The 22614-nt window shown below is 51.7% G+C and overlaps 1 protein-coding gene across 2 annotated transcripts in view; it reads left to right on the forward strand.

Moving 5' to 3' along the window:
• The window catches only part of LOC147736947 (CD5 antigen-like), a 343294-nt gene that overhangs the window by 315860 nt on the left and 4820 nt on the right, over positions 1-22614 (forward strand). Inside the window, exon 6 of one of the 2 annotated variants that reach the window (XM_086953947.1) lies at positions 9231-9263. The exons of the other annotated variant lie outside the window; for it this stretch is intronic. Within the exon in view, the coding sequence (XP_086810073.1) occupies positions 9231-9263 (33 nt within the window). The remainder of the gene's footprint in view (positions 1-9230; positions 9264-22614) is intronic. 2 annotated transcript variants of the gene reach the window in all.

Raw genomic sequence — 22614 nt, forward strand, 5'->3', positions numbered from 1 at the left:
GCCGCCTTTGGGGACACCCATAATAACTATATTGTCCTGCAGCTGCAAGGACCTGCAACATCGCACCCTGCTACACACACTTTGACGTAACCAGACGTCCTGCCGCTAAGAGTTGCGCCGGCTGTCATCCTGCTGGAAATCCAGGAGCCCTACCTCACTGGAAGACTATTAAAGAGGAGGCTGTAAATGGGACCCACAGGCCAGAGCACACATCCTCGTGCATGGACAGTGGCAAGTGGAGCGGCTGCCACTGGCGGCCCCGCCTGGTCGCATCTTAAGTGGATCATGCAGGTGCGGAAACCAAGCGCCTACCCGAAATCTTCAAAGTAACAGTACTGCCAGTGTGACAACCCCTCCAGTAGCTAGTGGCGAAGGCCCACGGCGCAACAGCTTGTGATGGGCCGAATGCGAGCCTAGATGCAGCAGGGACCCCTACGCACGGGCAACTCGGACCCCATATGCATGGGTGCTGGGGGAAAGATGGAGGTGACGACCACAGCCCTGGCGGCCAAATCGGACTAAGTACTCGCAGCAGTGGAGAAAATCGGTGCCACATTAGAACACACCAGAACCTCTCTGGAAACCCTGATAGACAAGGGTACCTCAGACTTCACACTTCTCCATGCAAATCATCGTAAACTGGCTGAAAAAGTCACTGCACAGGGCCAAATGCTCAGGGAACTCCAGCCTGTTACTCAAAGCCATACAGCTGTGCTACAAGACATGATAGACCACATTCACGCCCTTTAAAATAGAGCAGAAGATGTGGAGGGACACTCCCACCGCAAAAACATTCGCATGGTGGGCCTGCCAAAGGGTGAAAAAGGAAGGAACCCAGAGCAATACACAAAGCATTGGCTGCAAGATCTCCTGCCCCAGGGAACATTGTCAATGCAGTCTGTGCTGGAAAGAACCCACCGCATGCCGGCACAGAAACCCCAACTAGGAGCCTGGCCACGACCATTATTTTTAAACTGCTCAACTACAGGGACAGAGATGCATTACTACGTGAAACACGCATGATGGAAAGCCTCAAGGTGAGCGGTAGTCAAGTTATGCTCTTCCCAGACTACACCGCCCTCGTGCAGTGTCGCAGAAGCACCTATGTTGAGGTGAAGCGTTAGCTCAGAGTTCTGGAGCTATCGTAGTCGCTGTTATTCCCGTCCCAGCTGCGAGTGGTTACGAAAGAAGGGACCCACTTCTATGACTCTCCTGCAGAGGCATGGGATTGGCTGGAAGAGGCGGGGTTGTGGACAGGCACAAGACCTTCGGATCCGGATGGAGCCCACCTAACAGGCAGAAGAACCAGGCGACCCAGGCGGCGAGGGACAAGTGTGAAATCAGGGACTGTGGAGAAAATAAGACGGGAAAGACAAGACGCCCTGGAAGCGGTTACAACCCTTGGATCTCCACATCCTAAAGAACGATCGGACTCCTACACACGAGAGACGTTGGTGGTCAGCGGCTCTTGGTCACCATCAACTGAAATTTCTGATGAGCTCTGCCTGCCAGAGGTAACCCCACAAACTGCTGATGGTATCATAGGATGAAGTACTGGCATGATGAACTCTGACACAGGTGCCTCACGCAAGTAGCACATTGATTGTTAACATTTGTGTTCTTACACAGCACTGGAGACGACACAGAGCAATGTGCCTGCAACTGGCCACATTTTGCATATAATCAGAGGCAATACATACGCCTGAGACGGCATTTAGAACTGTACACTGCTGGTCTTGCACATTTAAATAGGTGATTATTTGGATGGCATACTACATACACAGGAATGGGGGGACGGCCAAAGCAAAACATTACCAGTGCGCATACCCCATCAGGCAACACACTGACCTAGTTTGTACTACATAGTGTTACAGAGGTTTGGATGGACATTTCGCAATGTTCGCCCAGATGTTATGTTGTTCTTAGTTCATCTATTCTTTTTGTTGCAGCAAGCCGACACACTTATACCTGTCCCCGTCCCCCGTCCCCCAAGGCATGTCCTGGCCTTGACAACCCTGTCGATTAAACCCACCAGAAATGGCATGTGCTAACATAATCACATGGAACATATGGGGCATGCACACATCCAGGCAATGCTATTCTATACCTTTAGAGACACTTGGCTGGAATTGCCCTATTGCAGGAAACACACATGATACAGCCGGAACTGGACAGATTGCGTAGGTGCTGGAGGGGACAGGTATATGGCACGGTGTACTCAGTGCATGCGTGGGGCACATTAATCTAGGTGACAGCGGGTACACAGTTCATTTGTACAGACGCGGTGACAGACCCTGAAGGCAGATACACCTTAGTGTGGGGGACACTTAATGGTCAATCGATATAGCTGGGCTCAATATCTGCCCCAAACAAAGACCAGTCCTTGCTCCTAACACAGTTGTCTACAGTGCTGACCCCTTACGCTGCGCTCCCCTGTTTACTGGGTGGGGAATTCAATTCAGTGCTCAATGTCCGCATGGACAGATCCTTCCACCCTTACAGAAGATGCCAACTGTGTCAAATGCTCAGGCACTCAAAGACTGGCTCTCACATTGGGCATTGCTAGACATGTGGTGTGCCCTTCACTCTAATGAACATATTTATTCCTATTACTCTGTAGTACATGACCTGCATGTGCGGCTGGATAGGGAGGTGGTCTCCCAATCCCTAATCCCGCTAGTTGAGGCATCAGATTACGTAGGGCCGACACACTCTGATCACAACCCTGTGAGACTCCAGCTCAGTTGGGAAGCCGATCATCCTCCCATACCCACTGGTGCCTCCAACCAACCGCACTAGAAGACCCTGAAAATTCCATTGATCATTGGAGACGAAGGTTCTCGAGTATTTCAAACTCAATGAAGTGACAGTAAGTTCTGCACTAGTGGAATGGGATGCCCCCAAAATTGCTGTTAGGGGTCATTGCCTCGGAGCCATAAGGAACATACGTAAACAACTAACATTATCGCTCACCCACCTAGCTTGAAGGCCGGGTCGCTCCCCTACTGCCGCACAGCTCCACCTGTGTGTCAGTGCCTTCCTCGCTGCTGCTGCCACTCCACCATGAATTCGTCCCCACTATCTGCCATGCCCCGCTCGTCTAGTATTCTGTACTTGTCTCCCAGCATTTGTATCTAACCTTAATGCCTGTATTTATTTTTTGTGCCTCTGTACTCTACTGTTGCCCTCGTTTCGGCCCGTTCCCCCCCTCTTCTCTTCTGTTTTCCCCTCAGCCCATTCCCCGCCGCTGCTCTCCTGCACCCCGCCCCCTCGAGGCCCATTCCCCACTCGCTTCCCACTCCCAGCTGCTTCTCCCTCCCCGCCTCAAATGGCGACCACTGCGCAACAGCAGGAGTGACCTCTGACCCTGCTTGCAGGCCAGGTCGCTCCCCTGCTGCCGCACAGCTCCACCTGTGTGTCCGCGCCTACCTCGCTGCCGCTGCCACTCCAACGTGAGTTCGTCCCAGCTGTCTGCCGTGCCCCGCCAGTCTAGTATTCTGTACTTGTCTCCCTGCATTTGTATCTAACCTTTGTGCCTGTATTTATTTTTTGTGCCTCTGTACTGTACCGTTGCCCTCGCTTCGGCCCGTTTCCCCTCTCTACCTCTTCTCTTCTGTTTTCCCCTAAACCTGTTCCCCGCCGCTGCTCCCCTGCAGCCCCTCCCCCTCGAAGGCCATTCGCCGCCCGCTCCAGCCTCCCAACTGCTCCTCCCTCCCTCCCCACCTCCAATGGCTAGAGGCATGCCAGAGGCAAGCACATCTGCGCCCGCCTGTGCCTGGACCGCGCCCAGGACCAGAACCCCTGGCCCCCGCGAACTCCACGACCCCAGACTCCGCTACGACGCCAGCACCCTCCACGCACTCAACGCCGGCCGAAACCACACTTGCTTCCAGGCCACCCCAAAACGGACCCAGGGACCCTTCTCTTGCTGCACCTGCAGCTTCACCTGCGACATAGCCACCAAACCCCCAAGGACGGGACCCAACCACCTCCGCTGCATACTCCTCACACCCGCTCCACAAGCAAACACGCCATCGAGCTCTGGGATCTGCTCGACACTTCCGCCCCAGACGCAGCCTTCCTGACCGAGACCTGGTGGAACGACTCCTCGGCGCCCGACATTGCCATAGCCATCCCGGACAGCCACAAGATCAATCGCAGGGATCGTGCCAACGGAATCAGAGGAGGAATAGCCATCATCCACAAATCCACCCTCAAGGTCGCCACCCATGAAGACGACACCCTCAACACCGCTGAACACCTGCACTTCCGGATCCATACCGACCCCAACACCACCTTCAGAGGAACACTCTTCTACAGACCCCAAGGACCCCGGGCTTAGTTCAGCGACTCCATCACCGACCTCGCCAGCACCCACGCACTCGCATCCACGGACTACATCCTCCTCGGGGACCTGAACTTCCACCTCGAGAACAACAAGGAAACCAACTCCACCACCCTGATCGACAACCTCGCCAACCTCTGCCTCAGACAACTCATCACCGCACCCACCCATGCTGCAGGCCACACGCTGGACCCCGTCTTCTCCACAGGCACCCACACCGCCTTCGACCACACCACCGAATTTCACTGGACCGACCACCGCTGCATCCATTTCACCTTCTAGAAACCAACCACGCACCACCAAACCAAACAGCTGCCCCGCCGCTGCTGGAGCAAAGTCACCGAAGACCAACTGATCACCGTTCTGGCCCAGAACCCACCCACTGACCCCACCAGCCCAGACGTCGCAGCCCGCAACCTCAGACAGTGGATCGGTGACTGTGCCAACACCCTCGCCCCGATCAAGAAACTGTCCGACAGCCACGCCAGCAAAAGAGCCACCTGGTTCACTGACAAACTCCAGACCTCCAAACGCGCATGCCAGAAACTGGAGAAGATGTGGCTCCACGAAAGCACACCGGACAACCGCGCAGCCCACAAGGACACCACCCGCAGACATCACCACCTCATCAGACTAGCCAAGAGATCCTCTTTCAAAGACCGCCTGGATAACATCGAACACCACAACAAAGAGTTCTTCAGCATCGTAAAGGAACTCTCCAACCCCAGCGCCAGCGCCAATGACAACGACATCCCGCCCTCACAAGAACTGTGCAACTCACTAGCCATCTTCTTCCACCGCAAGATCACGGACATCCACGACAGCTTCAACACCACAACTGCCCCCACTACACCAGACTCCACCTCCCCTGCGAACACCACCAGCACCAACCGCCTGACCTCATGGTCCAACATCAACGATGACGAGACACGCAAGGTCATAAACTCCATCCACTCAGGATCTCCGTCAGACCCGTGCCCACACCACGTATTCAACAAAGCAGACGCAGCCATTGCACCCCAACTATGGAAGGTCATTAACATCTCCTTCGATACAGCGACATTCCCGGAAGACTGGAAGCACGCCGAAATCAACGCCCTTCTCAAGAAGCCCAAGGCAGACCCCAAGGACCTCAAGAACTTCCAGCCCATCTCCCTGCTCCCGTTCCCAGCGAACGTCATCGAGAAAATCGTCAACATGCCCCAATACACTAAAGGCCTGTATGGGGAGGGGCTAGCACCTCCCTGGGCAGGAAACCTATTGTCCAGGCCCCCCCTGCCGGAGTTTCGTCCAGCAGCAGGAGGGCAGACTCGTGTCTGTGGCAGCAGCATCCATTTTGTGATATAAGGTAGATATAGATATACTATATCTAAGTAAGGGTTGATTACACCACCTCACCCAGGCTGTAAGAACAGACCTGTGGTGTCAGTTTGGAAGGGAAACCAGGGGTGGCACAATACATGCTGCAGCCCCTGGTAGGCCTAAGGTGCACCTATGGTCTGGGTACCTAGGGTACACTATACAAAGGCTCACAAAGGTGACCCAGTAACCAATCTGGAATGTACTTAAAGTACATGGTATCAATTTAGAGAGAGAACAGCTGGGCTGTGCGTCTGATGAGCAGGCCCACAGCCGAACTAAAGGCAAAAAAACAGAGAATCACAGCAAAAAGTGGGGGTAACCATAGGAAGCAGACCCTACTCTCCTAAAACAGTGAAGAAACTTTAAATTATGTGTTTAGAAATATTGTCCTGACCCCAAAAGTTAGGCTTGTTCCAGCATCACTCGGAATATTTTCAAGAATTGCATTGATAAACATTTGTAGCTGGTACCTCACAGTATTGGCTGATTCTGGATCCAAAGTGTATGTTTCTATTAATAACTTAACTGCTGATGCCTTTTTTTGGCTATTTGTCATAATGCGCTCTTATGCATTCATAACTTATTTCCACATTCGCTATCTGTGCCAAATTTGTGTCTGTTTTTCTCGACATGATGGGGATTCTAAAGAACCAATGTTTTTTGGATTCACCTGAGGGCTTTTCAGGATAGCTTTGTTCACCTTCCTTGTGAGAGATTAGGGCTCCAATGTTGCCAACACTGACCTTTCAACCTGTTGCAATCAATAGGACTTATTGTACACTACTTATTGCCGGTGTTGCCTGGGTTTTGTCATTGCTAGCAAGTTGAAGCCTCTCCTTAGCACTTCTCAGACACTCTGACACTGAGAGACTCATCAGCAGCCCTAGCTAGCTTCAGTGAACATGGACCACAATAAACGCAGGAGCAAACCTGCACAACAAATATTCAAGGTACATCCCCTAATCATTAGGATGTGTAGACCCTTTTGCTCCCTTTAATCAGTTGATGGAACCTCTTTATCAGTAGTAAGAACCTCTTTATTACAGTATCTGCACAAATATCCCAGATCTGAGAAGATTGTCTTGCGGCATCTCTATTTCTGCAGGTTCTTTCAGGGACTTTCCTTAGACCTTTGGATTATAATATCTTTAATGTTTGAGTCCTGTGTGAGGAGCCCAGGGTTTAAGGTAAATATTACACACGTAGGTAACCCTCCCCCACCACCGCTCCAGTGTTCTCAGTCTTTAACATGCAAGGTGTGAGGAAGTAACTCCTCCCCCACTACCATCTATTACTATATCAAATGCTGAAACACATTAATTGTTTTTCCTCCGTGATATAAATACTTTTTTCAGTCAGTAGCTCAAATATTGTTCAACCAACGGACACTGAGAAAAACTATGCAACAGCGAAGCAACTGCAATGGGTTCCTCTCCTTGATAGAAGGATTTTCACAGAAACAAATATGATCCTCCTCAAACTCTCGGCAGCCTTCGGCACAGTATGCCACCTCACGCTGATCGAAAGACTCCACCACATCGGCATCCAAGGGAACGCGGTTAGATAGATCACTTCCCTCCTCACAGGAAGACCCCAAAGACTCCACCTCCCACCTTTCACCTCTGAATCCAAGGAGATCACTCGTGGCCTCCCCCAGGTCTCATCCCTTAGACCCACGCCCTTTAACACGGATGACCCGCTGTCCAACATCATCAGAAACAACTTCCACAGATGCATGACAAACATCACTGACTAGATGAAGAACAACTGCCTGCAGATGAACACAGGCAAGATGGAAGTACTGAACTTTGGCAACAGCAGCCTCACATCGAATGACTCCTGGTGGGCATCAGACCGAGGACCCTCACCCTCTCACTCCGATCATGCCAGAAACCTCTGAATCATCATTTACAACAGGCTCACCATGAAATCACAGATCAACGCCATCTCCTCCGCCTCTGCCCTGTGGCATGCTACGTACGATCTTCAAGTGGCCACCCCTACACATGAGTCACACTGTGACACAAGCCCGCATCACCAGCCAACTGGACTACGGCAATGCCCTCTATGAAGGAGTTACCACACACCTCTTACAGAGACTTCCAACCATATAGAACGCTACAGCCAGACTCATCCTGACCTTCCCTGATAAACCCACATCACATCCTACCCTAGGCAACTCCACAGGCTCCTCATACAGAAGAGATGCCAATTCAAGCTCCTGACCCACTCACACAAGGCGCTACGCAAACTACATTACCCACCACCTGCATGTCCACCAATAGTCGCGAAGACTATGCTCCGCCTCCCTTTCACTTGCCCATACTCCCTGCATCTACCGGAGCAGAAGTGGAGGACGCTCCCTCTTCCACATCACAGCAAAGACCTGGAACAGTCTACCCATGCACCTCTGGGCCATCACCTCGCTTCCGGAATTCTGAATGGCCCTCAAGAGCTGGCTGTTCGAATACCCTGCAAGTGCCTGGAAAACTTATTGGGTGATTAGCTGCACTTTATGCATCCAGCTTGATTGATTGACAGTCTTTTGTGTGATGGATGAGATATTTGTTGCAGCTACACCAGCGTCTCTTGCTTCTAAATCAATTTCTAGTCGTGTATGCACTACATGGAGCATATTATTGGTCAGACAGGAGAGCAAAAGACTTATAGAGGAAGCCAGGTCACCTCAACAGGCTTTCTTTGTATATAGACTGGACCAGGTTTATTAATGGATTGCGTTGCCCTCGTGTCTCCAAGGTGATGCAAGGGCAACGCCATCCATAGATCAGACTTGCCAAGTCACGCAAGGCCACCCTGTGTGGTCCTCTGTGGCTCGGTAAAGCTGAAGTAAGACAAGGTGGCGCAAGTTGCTGCCTGCATGAATCTGTCATGGGAGGGCATGAAATATTAACCAATACTAGTAGACATGGGAAAGACTCAGAATTCCACGCCTTCCCGGGGGACGCTACAAGAAATATCTTTCTGTTTTCTCGTTGTTTCCTCTTTCTAGGTGTGCAACATTCTGCAGCACACTTCGTAAGAGGAAAATAACTCTGACAATTGTTTCTGTGCAGGAAACTGTACCTTCCTACACAAAAACAATCCTGCCTGTAACCCAGGCCCCCTTGCACCATGGTGTAAGGTGTGTCTGCGTTGGCGCTAGGCAGCGGTTTGTGCACCAGCTTAGGCAGAGAACAGGAATGCGTCATATCTTGATAGATAAGGTGCCTTCCTGCCCTTTCCCTTCCATGCAGTGCAGCAAGATGTCTTGGTGCGTTGTGTTGTATGAACATATTATAAATCTGGGCCCGAGACTCTAGAACAAGCACCGATAGATCCTCAAATGTACTCGTTTGTTGATGAGATCCAGGGAACGTCTCAACGCAGACTGTATCATTTTCCCTCTACACACTGTGAGACATTTGCTATTATAGTCTGCATTTGTACACATTTATTGTTCGGACATCAGTTTGTATTTAAAACAAGGATTAATGATTTTAGTTTAATTTGTTTCTCTTTATAGAGAAGAGGAAACTTCAACCACAGATGTACAAAGGTAAATTCACTTTTAACAATATATTCATACATTTACACATGCTTTGCCATAGGATATATTTTGATTAATGTTTGTGCATTTTTCTTATTAGCTTAGCACACTTTTGAACATACTACTGACCACACTGATAAGTGCTTAGCTCTTACCTTGTGTCCATACCAACACACCCTTAGCACGTGGCAATGTGAAACCGTGGTGTAAGCGCTTCTACTAGATTTGGAATATCTGCTTTGCGGCTCCACCAGAGAGCTAACGAGCTGTTAGGAGCCACGGGCCAACTAATAAGGTCTGGCGGAGCTCAACCAGGCAGGAAAGGTTCATTGATTATTTGCTGGTAAATATTACCAGTTTAAAGACAAATTTAGATATTAATGACATTCTTTTAATTTGAATTTTCTTTGTGTTCCTTTTAACCAGAGACACGGTCTTTAGATGTGGGCCGCATTTTCCTGATATTTAGAACATCCTAGACAAGGTCAAACAACAATGCCCCTGGTTATTCCCTCTGGTCTGGCATTAGCACCATGGCCTAGCACGAGAACACAGCTGCTGTTTATGAGCACAGAAGCCTTGAAATATAATGGAGTGAAAAAACACTCACGGAGCCAAAGTTCAGAGACGAGATCACTACGTCAGCTGAGATGTAGGACATCCATCTGTGTATGCTAAGGTACGGGGTCCGCTACTAATCCCGGAGATATTTGAAATATAATCATTTACCTTGAGTAGGAAGATGGGGGTTAGGTTACTCTGTCTTATATCATGACAGGGCTTTTCCTAGCATATGGTACAATAGCCATTCTAATCAGGCCTGGGCGTAGGTCACAGAGTTTTGCTGCACGGAACTCCGCGAAGTAACTAAAAAACTCCACGGAGTTCCGCAAGTAGCAGAGTGCAGTGTGAACTGCTGTTCGCACTGACCTTCCTGCTGCTCGAGTAGAAGTTCTACCCCAGTGGCAGCTGACGCTCTCGAACTTACCATTGGCGAGCACGAACGGGGAGTTTTCTACACCCCACGAGCTCCGTGGAGCACGGAGTGCAGAAAACTCAGCAAACTCCGCGAACGGAACGTAGTTTACCGCCCGGGCCTATATGGTGTTTCTGATATGTAACTGTTTTCTAATTGTGGCACAAATATTGCATTTTAGGACACAATAGTTTGAATAAACATTGAAAAACTTCCTTCATGTCATGTGTTTATCTTACTGTGGACGAGTGAGAGAGTGGAATCGTGTGTCCTGTTACCGTGATACAAGGGCATACACCCCAAGAAGGCTAGCCAGACCGCTAGGTTGGGGTTCGGGTCTGTACAGCCAAGGAAGGTTTCTGCCATTTTAAGAAGTGGCAGGATAGAGGATTCTTGGTAGTAAAAGTGACACACATCCTCGGATGTGGTCACCCTAGTGGTGGAGTAGCCCATTGGTCACTTGCACCCACACCCCTAACACCTCTAAATCTAGGATTTAAGGGACATCCCTGACACCAGAGGCTTAGATCTGTGAAGACTGCAATGAAAGACAAAAAAGAGACAGGAGGATAAGCTGCTCTGGTGGTAACACTACTAAAACTACAAGACTGCAACTTGTCCTGAAAAAAGACTGGCTCCTCCAGATAGAGGGACCCCTTTGAGAGTCAAAGGTACCTCCAGACTCCCCGGCACTAGTTTCCAGCAAACACAGGTAAAACACTTTCCATGAACCAAACAATTGCTGAATATCGGGCCCTCAGAGGAATCACCCACAAGTAGACATTAGAAATGGGGGTCGCTAGTTGGCAAGGGCATGCCCCTTTGTCTAAATAATGACCCTTCTTCCAGGATAAGGGAGTTACACTCCTAAAGTAACCCCTGCTCACCCCCTTGGTTGCTTGGCACGAGCAGGCAGTCTTATCTTATAGGCAGTGTGTAAAGCATTTGCACATAACCAACAGTAATTCAATGTAAGCACTACAAACGGACACCACACCAGTTTAGAAAAATATGCAATATTTTTATTTACTAGAAACAAGACCAAAATAATAAAAATCCATGATATAGTACTTAAAAGTCTTATCAAAATAACCTGGTAAAGCAGTTCCTTGATGTGGATAACTCCGTCCAGGACTACCACGGCGTAGTGAGCAAACATATCCAAACAGTTCTGGCTGACCGCGAAGTCGCGGGCCAGCTACGGTGTCGGGAAGACCCGCTGACAGTACCTTTCAGAAATGCAGGGAGTCGATGACCTTCTCTGCACAAAGTCCTCAGACCAATAGGATAGAAATTGGCACGGAAACTGGAATATAAAAACAGTCTTTTTTAATCTCATGAGATGGAACTACATTCACACAATACCCTTCGGTAGTGTATGAAGTAGCACACCGAACAGAAGGAGCTTGGTCCTTTTATAACCACACAGGGGCTCAACAGAAGGCAGTATAAGTACAAAATGCAGGTTTTATGTACATATAAGGTCATACAGAAAATACAAAGTCAACTAGCAAACACATCCTGACAGTTACAGACTAATAACAGCTGCATGGACAGCTGCAAGCTCAACTGAGCATGTGCAAAGTGGAAGAGGCTAAATATTACCTGTCTCTAGGCAGAGTACAAGAGCAGAAAACAGAAAGGTAGGACAGAGCACATGGTGAGCACATTGCAGCACATGGCAGACAAGATGGCTGCCGGAAAACAAGATGGATTCAGCTGATGCTAACCCTGATCACTGCCAAATTACAACACTTGAAGTTACACGCGTTGCAGATCGAACTCCTCTTTGTTGTAGTCAGGAGCACCAGCATTTGCAGGCGTCGGGTGCTGCAGTGTGAAGTGCACCGGTGCGGCGTGCGTAGCCCTCAGGTCGGGGTGTGAGCAGCGGCTCGGTGGAGGCATTAGTTGGTGTTGTCGATTTGACCAGGGTCACGGTGTGAGATGAAGGCGGTGCTCGTCACGGTGCAAGCAGCGTCGTCGTCGTTGCTGAAGCGCTGTCGTTGGCTGACAAACTGGAGTCTATGGCACAGGCGTTGGTAGGCCAAGGCTGCGGGGAGGGATGAGGGTGGTGCAGAGTGTAACTTTACAAGCGGTGCCCTCCAACCATATTGCAAGCAGCTGCAGCAATTCTGGCATCAATCAATCAATCAGGAGTTTGTTAAAGCGCAACTACTCACCCGTAAGGGTCTCAAGGTGCTAGGGGGGGGGGGGTGTGTTATGTTATGTTATGTTATGTTATGTTATGTTATATTAATTTATTATGCGCACAGATACTCCAGCCAAGGAGCGTCCCGGCGCAGAGACAAGGTAGGACATAACACAACAGGAAAAGGGAAAAACATAAAAGCAGCTAAAACAGGAATGTTTTTATAGCCCTCCGGAAAGTCAAGAGGTCCTCCAGCAGGCGGATTTCAACAGGAAGGGAGTTCCATGCTGACGCGGCTTTGACACTAAACGAGCGGCCTCCCATGCGACTGAGTCTGAATCTGGGGACCACAGCAAGGGCCAAGCCCTGGGAACGGAGGGTACGGGTGGGAACATAAAAGGAGAGACAACTAGATAAGATTTCCGGGCCTATACCTCTCAGAATCTTAAAGGCAAGACACAGAACCTTGAAGAGGATGCGCTTCCTTACAGGGAGCCAGTGTAGGGAACGAAGGACATTTGCCACCGAGCTGAATCTGGGCAAGCCAACAATCGCCCTCGCCGCAGCATTCTGAACCCGCTGCAAACGGGTCAGCTCGGCCTGGTTGGCCCCGGCCAGAAGGCAGCTAGCATAATCCAGGCGAGAGATGATGGTTGCCTGGATCACTAGCTGCCTGGTCGGGCGTCAAAGAACTTGAGAACAGATCTCAAGCCCCTAGCAGTCCAAAGCAACAGGCCACAGTTTTTTTAGTGTGCCCTACAAAGGAAAGGCCCGCATCCAGCCATACCCCCAGATTTTTCACCTCCGATACCGGGGTCGGAGTGGGTCCCAGCTCTGAGGGCCACCATTGGTCACCCCACAGCTCCACTCCCTTACCGACAACCATCACCTCCGTTTTTGTGGCATTTAGCTGGAGACAGTTGCCTGACAACCAGCTAGCCACCGCCTTCAGTCCAGACTGAAACCTGGGGACATCATGCTCCGCGTCCCCGCTGAGAGTAACCGCCAGCTGTGTGTCGTCGGCATATGAGACCAAAGTTAGGCCCCACTGCCTAGCAACATCAGCCAGCGGTCTCACGTAAAGGTTGAACAACGTGGGACTCAGCGAGGTTCCATTCCATCAAGGAGGGAGTCTGTCGAAGAGCCAGGTTTTGAGGTTTCTTGCGAAGATGGGGAGCGATGTTGTCTGTCTGAGGTGGAGCGGAAGGGCGTTCCATGCTTTGGCCGCGAGGAAGGAGAAGGAGCGGCCTCCCGATCTGGTCTTTCTGGTGCGAGGGACCATGGCATAGGAAAGCTGGGCTGATCGTAGGGTCCTTTGGGGTGCGTGGAATTTGAGTTGGCTGTTCAGGTATGCTGGTCCGGTGCCATGGAGGGCCTTGTGTGCGTGGGTGAGCATCTTAAAGGTGATTCTCGCCTCGACGTGGAGCCAGTGGAGTGTGTGCAGGTGCTGGGAGATGTGGCAGTGTTTTGGCAGGTTGAGGACCAGTCTTGCGGCGGCGTTCTGGATGTTCTGTAGCTTGCGGATGAGGTTTTTGTTTATTCCGAAGTAGAGTGCGTTGCCGTAGTTGAGTCTGCTGGTGACCAGGTCGTGAGTGACTGTCTTTCGGTGTTCGAGGTGGATCCATTTGAAGGTCTTACGAAGGAGGCGGAGGGTGTGGAAGCAGGAAGATGAGACAGAGTTGATCTGGCGGTCCATTTTGAGCTCGGAGTCCAGGATGATTCCCAGGTTGCGTGCGTGGTCTGTGGGGGTTGGCGGGTTTCCGAGGGCGGTGGGCCACCAGGTGTCGCTCCAGGCGTCGGGGTTTGGGCCCATGATGAGTACTTCTGTTTTGTTGGTGTTTAGTTGTAGGCAGCTGTTTTTCATCCATTTGGCAACGGCTTCCATGCCTTCTCGAAAGTTGCGTCTGGCGGTGTTGGGCTCGTTGGATAGGGAGAGGATGAGCTGGGTGTCGTCTGCGTATGACACGATGTTGAGTCCGTAGGCATGGAGCGTCGTCGTCAGGGACACCAAGGCATTGCCGTGAAGCTAGGCGGAGTGCGGTGCCCACAAGTCGCGGTGCGAGCATCGGCTTGGTGGCGGCATCAGCAGGCGTCGTCGGTGAGACCAGGGTCGCGGAGCGGCGTTGCAGCAGTGCCCTCTTCGAGGTCATCAGGACACAAAGTCGCCAATGTCATCCTCAACTTCGTTGGGTTGCCTTTCTTCTGTTGCAGCACAAAACAACACAGTCCCCAGTGCTTAGGGCAGAAGAGCTTGAAGAATTTGCTGTTCCTGAGACTTCTTGAACAGGGGGCAAGCTCTACCTCAAGCCCTTGGAGAAACTCACAAAAGTAGATTGCAAAAATTTCAGTCCATTCCTTTCACTGCCCAAGACAGAAGCAGCCACTGCAGGCCGACACTGCAAAGCACACAACAAAGTGGTAGTTCCTCCTCACAGCGTCTCCAGCTCTTCTTCTTGGCAGTCTTCATGGTCCAAAAGAGTTCTAAAATCTTGGGGTTTGGGCCCCAATATTTATACTAACAAATCCTTTGTCCTCTGAAGGCAGAGGGTCCTGTACCTAGTTCAAACCAGCTCTGGGTGCATTCTGGCAGTGTGCACCTTCTTCCTTAGTCATTGTGGGACAGGTTCATCAGACGCACCACAGGAGGTGGAGTCAGCATTGTGGAAGGCGGGCACAGCCCTATTCAGGCCCAGGTGCTACTCCTTCCACCACTCTACATGCAGATAGGTCTATTCAGCCCTGTGCTTACTGACCCTGTCTCCTGGAGTCTCCTCCAGCCCCTTTCACACACAAACCAGACAGACAATACACAAGTTGCAGAGGCAGGCTGGATGCTTAGGAAAGAAAATAAATACTTTCTAAAAGTGGTATTTGCAAACACAGAATGTTAAAACCAACTTCACTAAAATATGTTTTTTTATCATTCTGAGTTCAGGAATACTAAACTCGAATTTCTACCATTTTCCCTAGGTCAGTTAGGATGATAGGATGTTATAATCAAACTGCCCACTCTGGCCTATGGTGACATGTAGCCTTGCTATAGTGAAACAGGAAATAGGCTGTAATTCACTTTCAGGGGATGCCACACGACCAGGGCATGTCCTACCGTTCACGTACAACACACCCTGCCCATGGAGGTACCTTGGGCCTACCTTAGGGGTGACTAACATGTAGAAAATGAAAGGTTTAGGGACTTGCAAGTGTGTGCACTTGCCAAGTCGACATGGCAGCCCCAGGCTGCACACAGGCTCTGCAATGGCAGGCCAGAGTTACACTTTAAGGGCTGTTTGCGTGGGTGGCAAAATCCAGTGCTGGAGCCCACCAATAGCATGTGATCTATATGCCCTGGCACTCGCAGTGCACTTTACTGGGGACTGACACATACATCAAATAGGCCAACCATGGAAACACCAATCCATAACACATTTTACTACCGTCACACTTGCACTTTACTACTGATCAGCAGTGAGAAAAGTGCGCAGAATCATTACACCTGCATAAACAGAGTCAAAACCGTAAGGTCAGAAAGCACAAACTCAGGGGAAACACGCCAAAAGATGCCAAGCCTAACAGTAGAGGATCCAATGCTTTGTGGGAAATATAGTCCTGATCTCCAGGAAATTGAAGGTGGCTACGTTCTCCTCTGACCTCCGGACGCTGAAGTACTAATTTGCTGACCTTACCACTACCAAGGCTTGTTGGTGACCAGTCTGGTTGCCACTCCCTTTCCTCGACATTGCAACAAGAGGCAACCATGCAACACCTTGAACTGACCATGACAGTGGCCTCGTAGTTGACCTTTTGCACAAATGTCCTCGCTAGCACTGTCTTATCTATAAACCCTGTTCTTCCAAGGCTTTTGCTTCAGCTTCAAAGACAGCCAGGACAACGCTGCACTCAGGCTTCTGAGGCCAGGTAAAATTGAACTGACTGTAGTGGCTTGGTCCTTGGACCTGCATCACCTTAACATTTTGTGGGTTCTACAAAACTCGACCTGCAAGTAACCGTTTGTCACTGATACCTCTTGCCCGGGGAAAATCCATTACAACGCATGCATTAAAACACAATGCCTTTACAATGCAGCCATTACAACACTGACCAGCACCTTCCCTGAGGTAAGCGCCCACTGGTGTTAGAATAGTAAATTACATAGTAATGAAGCTTGCTTTGTAAATCCCATAGCAAAGTTTACAGCATCGAATTGGGGTTATATAAGAATTTTTCTACAAATGCATAACTCAATCAATCAATCAATCACGTCATTTGTATAGCGCACTACTCACCCGGGAGGGTCTCAAGGCGCTGGGGGAGGGGAAAGTTACTGCTCGAACAGCCAGGTCTTGAGCTGCTTCCTGAAGGCGAGATGGTCTTGGGTTCGCCGTAGGTGGGTGGGGAGGGAGTTCCATGTCTTGGCCGCCACGTAGGAGAAGGATCTGCCTCCGGCAGTTGCTCTTCGGATGCGTGGTACGGCGGCGAGGCTTGTAGACCGTAGCTGGCGGGTGGGCCTGTAGAAGGTCAGGCGGTCGTTGAGGTACTTGGGGCCCAGGTCGTGGAGAGACTTGTGTGCGTGGGTGAGGAGCCTGAACGTGATCCTCTTGTTGACGGGAGCCAGTGCAGGTCCCTCAGGTGGCCAGAGATGTGGCTGCGTCGGGGGATGTCCAGGATCAGTCGGGCGGAGGCGTTCTGGATGCGTTGGAGTCTTTTCTGTAGCTTGGCTGTGGTTCCGGCGTAGAGGGTGTTTCCGTAGTTCAATTGGCTGGTGACAAGGGCCTGGGTGACCGTCTTCCTGGTTTTGGTTGGGATCCATCGGAAGATCTTGCGAAGCATGCGTAGGGTGTAAAAGCATGATGAGGAGACGGCGTTGACTTGTCTGGTCATTGAGAGGGAGGAGTCCAGGATGAATCCCAGGTTGCGTGCGTGGTCTGTTGGCTTGGGAGCGGTGCCCAGGACTGGGGGCCACCAGGAGTCGTCCCAGGTGGAGGGCGATGGTCCCAGAATGAGGACTTCCGTCTTGTCTGAGTTCAGTTTCAGGCGGTTGTTCTTTATCCACTCGGCGACGTCTTTCATGCCATCGTGTAGGCTGGTTCTGGCGGTGTCGGGGTCTCTGGTGAGGGAGAGGATCAGCTGGGTGTCGTCGGCGTAGGAGATGATGTTGAGGTTGTGTTGGCGTGCGATGGTGGCAAGAGGTCTCATGTAGACGTTAAAGAGGGTGGGCTGAGTGATGATCCTTGCGTAACACCGCAGATGACTTCGGTGGCCTCGGTTCGAAACGGGGGGAGGCAGACTCTCTGTGTTCTTCCGGCGAGGAACGAGACGATCCACTCCAGTGCCTTCTCTTGGATGCCGATGTTGCTGAGGCGCTGTATTAGGATGCGGTGGCAGACAGTGTTGAACGCTGCGGAGAGGTCCAGGAGGATGAGTGCCGCTGTTTCCCCGTTGTCGAGCAGGGCTCGGATGTCGTCGGGTGCTGCGATGAGGGTGGTCTCAGTGCTGTGGTTGGCTCTGAAACCGGACTGCGAGGGGTCGAGGGATCTGTTCGTCTCGAGGTAGGCGGCAAGCTGTCTGTTGACGATCTTCTCGATGACTTTTGCAGGAAAAGGAAGGAACGAGATGGGGCGGAAGTTTTTGAGGTCGGTGGGGTCCGCTGTTGTTTTCTTCAGTAGGGCGCTGAGCTCGGCATGCTTCCAGCTCACCGGGAAGGTGGCGGTGTCGAAGAAGGTGTTGATGACGTCTCAGAGTTGGGGTGCGATGGTGGAGTTGGCCTTGTTGAAGACGTGGTGGGGGCAGGGGTCAGTCGGAGATCCGGAGTGAATGGTGTTCATCGTGCGGGCTGTGTCTTCGGTGGTCACCGTGGTCCAGGTGCGGAGGGTGGTGGTGGGGGACGTTGGTTCAACGGTTGGGTGCGTGGGTGGTGCGGCGAAACTGTTGTGGATGTCGGCAATCTTGCGGTGGAAGAACGAGGTGAGAGAGTCGCAGAGATCTTGTGAGGGAGTGATGTAGTTGTTGCCGGTGCTGGGGTTGGAGAACTCCTTGACGATGGTGAAGAGTTCCTTGCTGTCGTGGGCATTGTTGTCCAGTCGTTCCTTCAGTGATTTCTTCTTGGTGGTGCGGATGAGCTGGTGGTGCTTGTGGGTGGCGTGTTTGAGGGCGGTCATGTTGTCAGTGATCTGGTCGAGGAGCCAGGCTTTCTCGAGGGTGCGGCAGGTCTTCTTGGAGTCCTTGAGTTCGTCGGTGAACCAGGAGGCCTTCTTGCTTCTGGGTCTGCTGGGGGGGGCTTCAGTGGTGTGAGTTCGTCAGCGCATGCGGTCAGCCACTGGGTGAAGTTGAGGGCTGCTTCATTGGGGTCCGTTGTGCTGGTGGGTGGGTTCTGGCTGAGGGAGGTGGTGAGCTGGTCGGCGGTGATCTTTCTCCAGCTTCTGTGAGGAACCTGTTGCGGGTGGTGGTGGGTTGTGGTTCTTCTTAAGCTAAAGTGGACGCAGCTGTGGTTGGTCCAGTGGAGTCCGGTGGAGTGGCTGAAGGTGATGTGCTTGCTGGATGAGAAGATGGGGTCAAGTGTGTGGCGGGCGTAGTGGGTGGGGGTGTTGACCAGTTGCTTGAGTCGGAGGTTGGCGAGGTTGTCCAGCAGGGCGGCGGTGTTGTGGTCCTTGTTGTTCTCCAAGTGGAAGTTGAGGTCCCCTAGGAGGATGTAGTCGGCGGAGGGGAGGGCGTGTGGGCTGATGAAGTCTGTGATGTTTTCACTGAATTGTGTGCGTGGTCCCGGGGGTCTGTAGATGAGGGTGCCTCTGAGGGTCGTCTTTGGGTCTGTGTGAATCTGGAAGTGGAGGTGCTCAGCGACGACAACGGTGTCGTTGGAGTCGGTCATGATGCGGATGGTGTTCTTGTGGAAGATGGCGATGCCTCCTCCGGTCTGGTTGACGCGGTCCCTCCTGATGATCTTCTACCCGTCCGGGATGGCGAAGGCGATGTCGGGGGCCGAGGATGCGTTCATCCAGGTTTCCGTGAGGAATGCGACGTCTGGTGATGTTGTGTCGAGCAGGTTCCAGACTTCCACGGCGTGTCTGTGGACAGAGCGGGTGTTGAGCAGGATGCACTTGAGGTTGCTGCTGGTGTTTGGCTTGGCGGGTGCGGTGCAGGTTCGGAGGCAGGTGAACTTGCAGGTTCTGCAGGTGAAGGGTCCGTGGATGCGTTTCGGGGCGGCTCGGCAGCAGGAGGGGTTCCAGCCGGCATTGAGTGCGTTGAGGGCGGCGGCGTCATAGGTTTGTCGGGTCTTCTTGCATCGGTGGGGGCCAGGGGTCCTGGCACTGGGCGCGGTTCAGGCGCGGACGGGCGCAGATGGGCTTGCCTTTGGCGCGCCTTCGGCACACAATCGGCTCGTCCGCTGCGCGTTCGCTGCGCTGCCTCCATATGAGTGGAAGAGGGAGGGAGGAGCAGCTGGGAGGTGGGAGCGGGGCGGCCAATGGGGTGCGAGGGGGCGGAGCTACCGGGACGTGGCGCCGGGAAACGGGTGGCGAGGGGGTGACGCGGCGATCACGGGAAACAGAGGAAAAAAAGGGATTACAATCAGGGCAGAACGGGCACAGGCACTCACTCGGGGAACAAAAGAGAAGGTGGACACAGGCACACACTCGGGGTACAGAAGAGAAGTAAGGCGCTGGCACTCGGTCACAGGCAGTCAGGTCAGAACAGCAGGAAGCGGTCACACAGGGGGCTGCGTGGCGGTGAGGGGATCGACCTGCCTGGTAAACAGGGTCAGAGGCCCCTCGTTTTCATCGCCGAGAATTGCCATTGCCGTCCTGCCTCAGCCGCCCCAGAATTCAGGCCAGCCTGCCTGTGACATGGGCGGGGCCATGGCAGGACCGGAAGAAGGAGGCGGCAGCCGGGAGCCTCGCGGGCTCCACATCCTAAGTCCCGGTCCCGAGATGGGGGACCGGGTGAAGCCCGCCTTGTAAAGGCTTACTCTAGTGAGGAGAGAGTGCCCCACAAAGCACCACAGCCTGTTTCTTGTCAAGGAGGAGCAAGACACTTTGCCGGTGCCTGCCCCCGCTGCATCCACAACTATGAGAGTGCCGCCCAGATCAGCCCGGTGAGTGGGGCAGGGCTGGGGCGCGCAGCATGACCAAGTGATGTGCCTGATCGAGGCACAAGGCTACTTAAACTTCTGAGCGGCCCCGTCTCGCAGTGGGCCGCTCCAACAGTCGGCAGGTTTTATTTTCAGAACTCCATGGCTCCAACATTTGGGGACCGTGTTTAAAGGGTCTAGAGGGGTCCGTGGTCTCTCCCTCATTTTTGTCCTCATTATCCCCGAGCCTCAATGTTATGTTATGTTAGGGGTTTTTTGTCAAGCGCACGTACGCCCGTGGGCTTCATGGCGCTGTTGAAGGAAGGAACATAACATAACAAATCTACTGCGGATATGCTTGCTTATATAGCCAGGTCTTAAGAGAGAGCCTGAAAGTCAAAAGATCGGGGCTTTGCCTGAGAGTCAGCGGAAGAGAGTTCCACAAAACAGCAGCTAGGTGGTGAAAACATCTACCACCCTGGCGTTTCCTGTTGCAAGAAGGAACAATCAAGATGTCTTTATTGGAGGAGCGAAGATTCAAAGTGGGCTTGTATCTGGTGACCAGCTGAGTGATGAACTGTGGCCCTGTCTCCTGTAAGCTCCTGAATATAATGCAGCAGGTCTTAAACATTATTCTTCCGGGGACAGGCAGCCAGTGTAGTTGTTCAAGGCCTGGCCTGATGGATTGCCACTTAGGCTGTTTAAGAAGCAGCCTAGCTGCCTGATTCTGCACTAACTGCAGTCGTTTAAGGAGACCGAGAGGAAGGCCCAGATAGATGCTGTTGGAAAAGTCCAGCCTAGAGAGGACCAAGGCGATGGTGACTTGAATAAGTGCTGAAAAAGATAAGAACTGCGCTATTTTTTTAATCTTTCTTATCTGATAGAAGCTGGAAGAGACGACCGCGCCAACTTAGCCCCTCAGTGATAGGTCCGAGGTCAAAACGACTCCGAGACTTTTCACCGAGGAGGCGATGGGCGGCGGAGGTCCAAGACTAATAGGCCAAAAATGTGGGCCCCAACTGATACTACTGGTCCCGGGGACAATTAGCTTGGTTTTCCCCGGGTTGAGCTTAAGATGGTTAAGGCTCATCCAGCGTTGTATCAGTTGCATCGTTGCTTGGAATTCGATGACAGAATCGGGTGCTGTCAGGGGAAAGATGAGCTGCAAGTCATCAGCGTAGTTGTAAACTGTAACTTTAAATCGCTTTAGGAGATGCAGAAGGGGGCGCATGTAAAGATTAAAAAGCAAAGGGGATAGTGAGGACCCCTGTGGGACCCCGCAAGTGGAAACAGTTCTAGAGGCGGTAAAAGGGCCCAGTCTAACCGACTGAGTGCGGTCCGAGATGAAAGAGGTTATCCACTCAAGAGCTGTGCCCCTAAGGCCGGCCTGCTCGACACGGTTGATTAAGATGGAAAAATCAACCGTGTCGAACGCGGCCGACAAGTCAAGTAAGACAAGGGCCTGGTGGATGCCCTTGTCTGCATTAGATCTTAATGCATTTTGGACGGCTAGGATGACAGTTCCTGTCGAATGACAGGGACGGAAACCTGCTTGGTTGGGTTCAAGATAGCCGCTGTCCTCTATAAATTTAGAGAGACAGGTAGAGGTATATGCCTCCAGTAATTTTGACAAGTATGGGAGCAAGGAAATAGGCCTATAGTTGACCAGGACTTGTGGGTCTGCACCCGGCTTCTTCAGCAGGGGGATGAGCAGAGCCTGTTTAAATCGAGATGGTACCCTGCCGCTGATAAGAGAAGCATTTAGTGCGGGAAGAATACTCTGAGGTATGGCTAGGCCTATGTCCCTATATATGTGTGGGGGGCAAACATCGTCAGGAGAACCTGATTTAACTCGGTTAAAGAGTTCGGACAGGGTTTTAGCGTCAATCGGTGGAAAAGCCTCGATCGTAGAAGGGTTAAAGAAGGAATCATCCAAAGGAAGTGGGACTGGAGAGTGGATTATGCATTGTTTTATGTCCAAAATGTTATTGATAAAGAAAGAATTTAAAGAGTCGCACCATGCTTGGGTAGGGATCACCGGGGGGACCGTTCTGTCGCTGTCGCAGAGCTCATTCACCATCTTAAAGATGTCTTTGGATTTATTTTGTGAGTGTGTGATGAGCTCAGAAAAGTAAGTTGTTTTCTGTGCCAGGATGGATTTCTGGTAGACCTTGCG

The sequence above is a fragment of the Lissotriton vulgaris genome, chromosome 1_1 (assembly GCF_964263255.1).
Source record: "Lissotriton vulgaris chromosome 1_1, aLisVul1.2, whole genome shotgun sequence".
Taxonomy (NCBI): Eukaryota; Metazoa; Chordata; class Amphibia; order Caudata; family Salamandridae; genus Lissotriton; species Lissotriton vulgaris.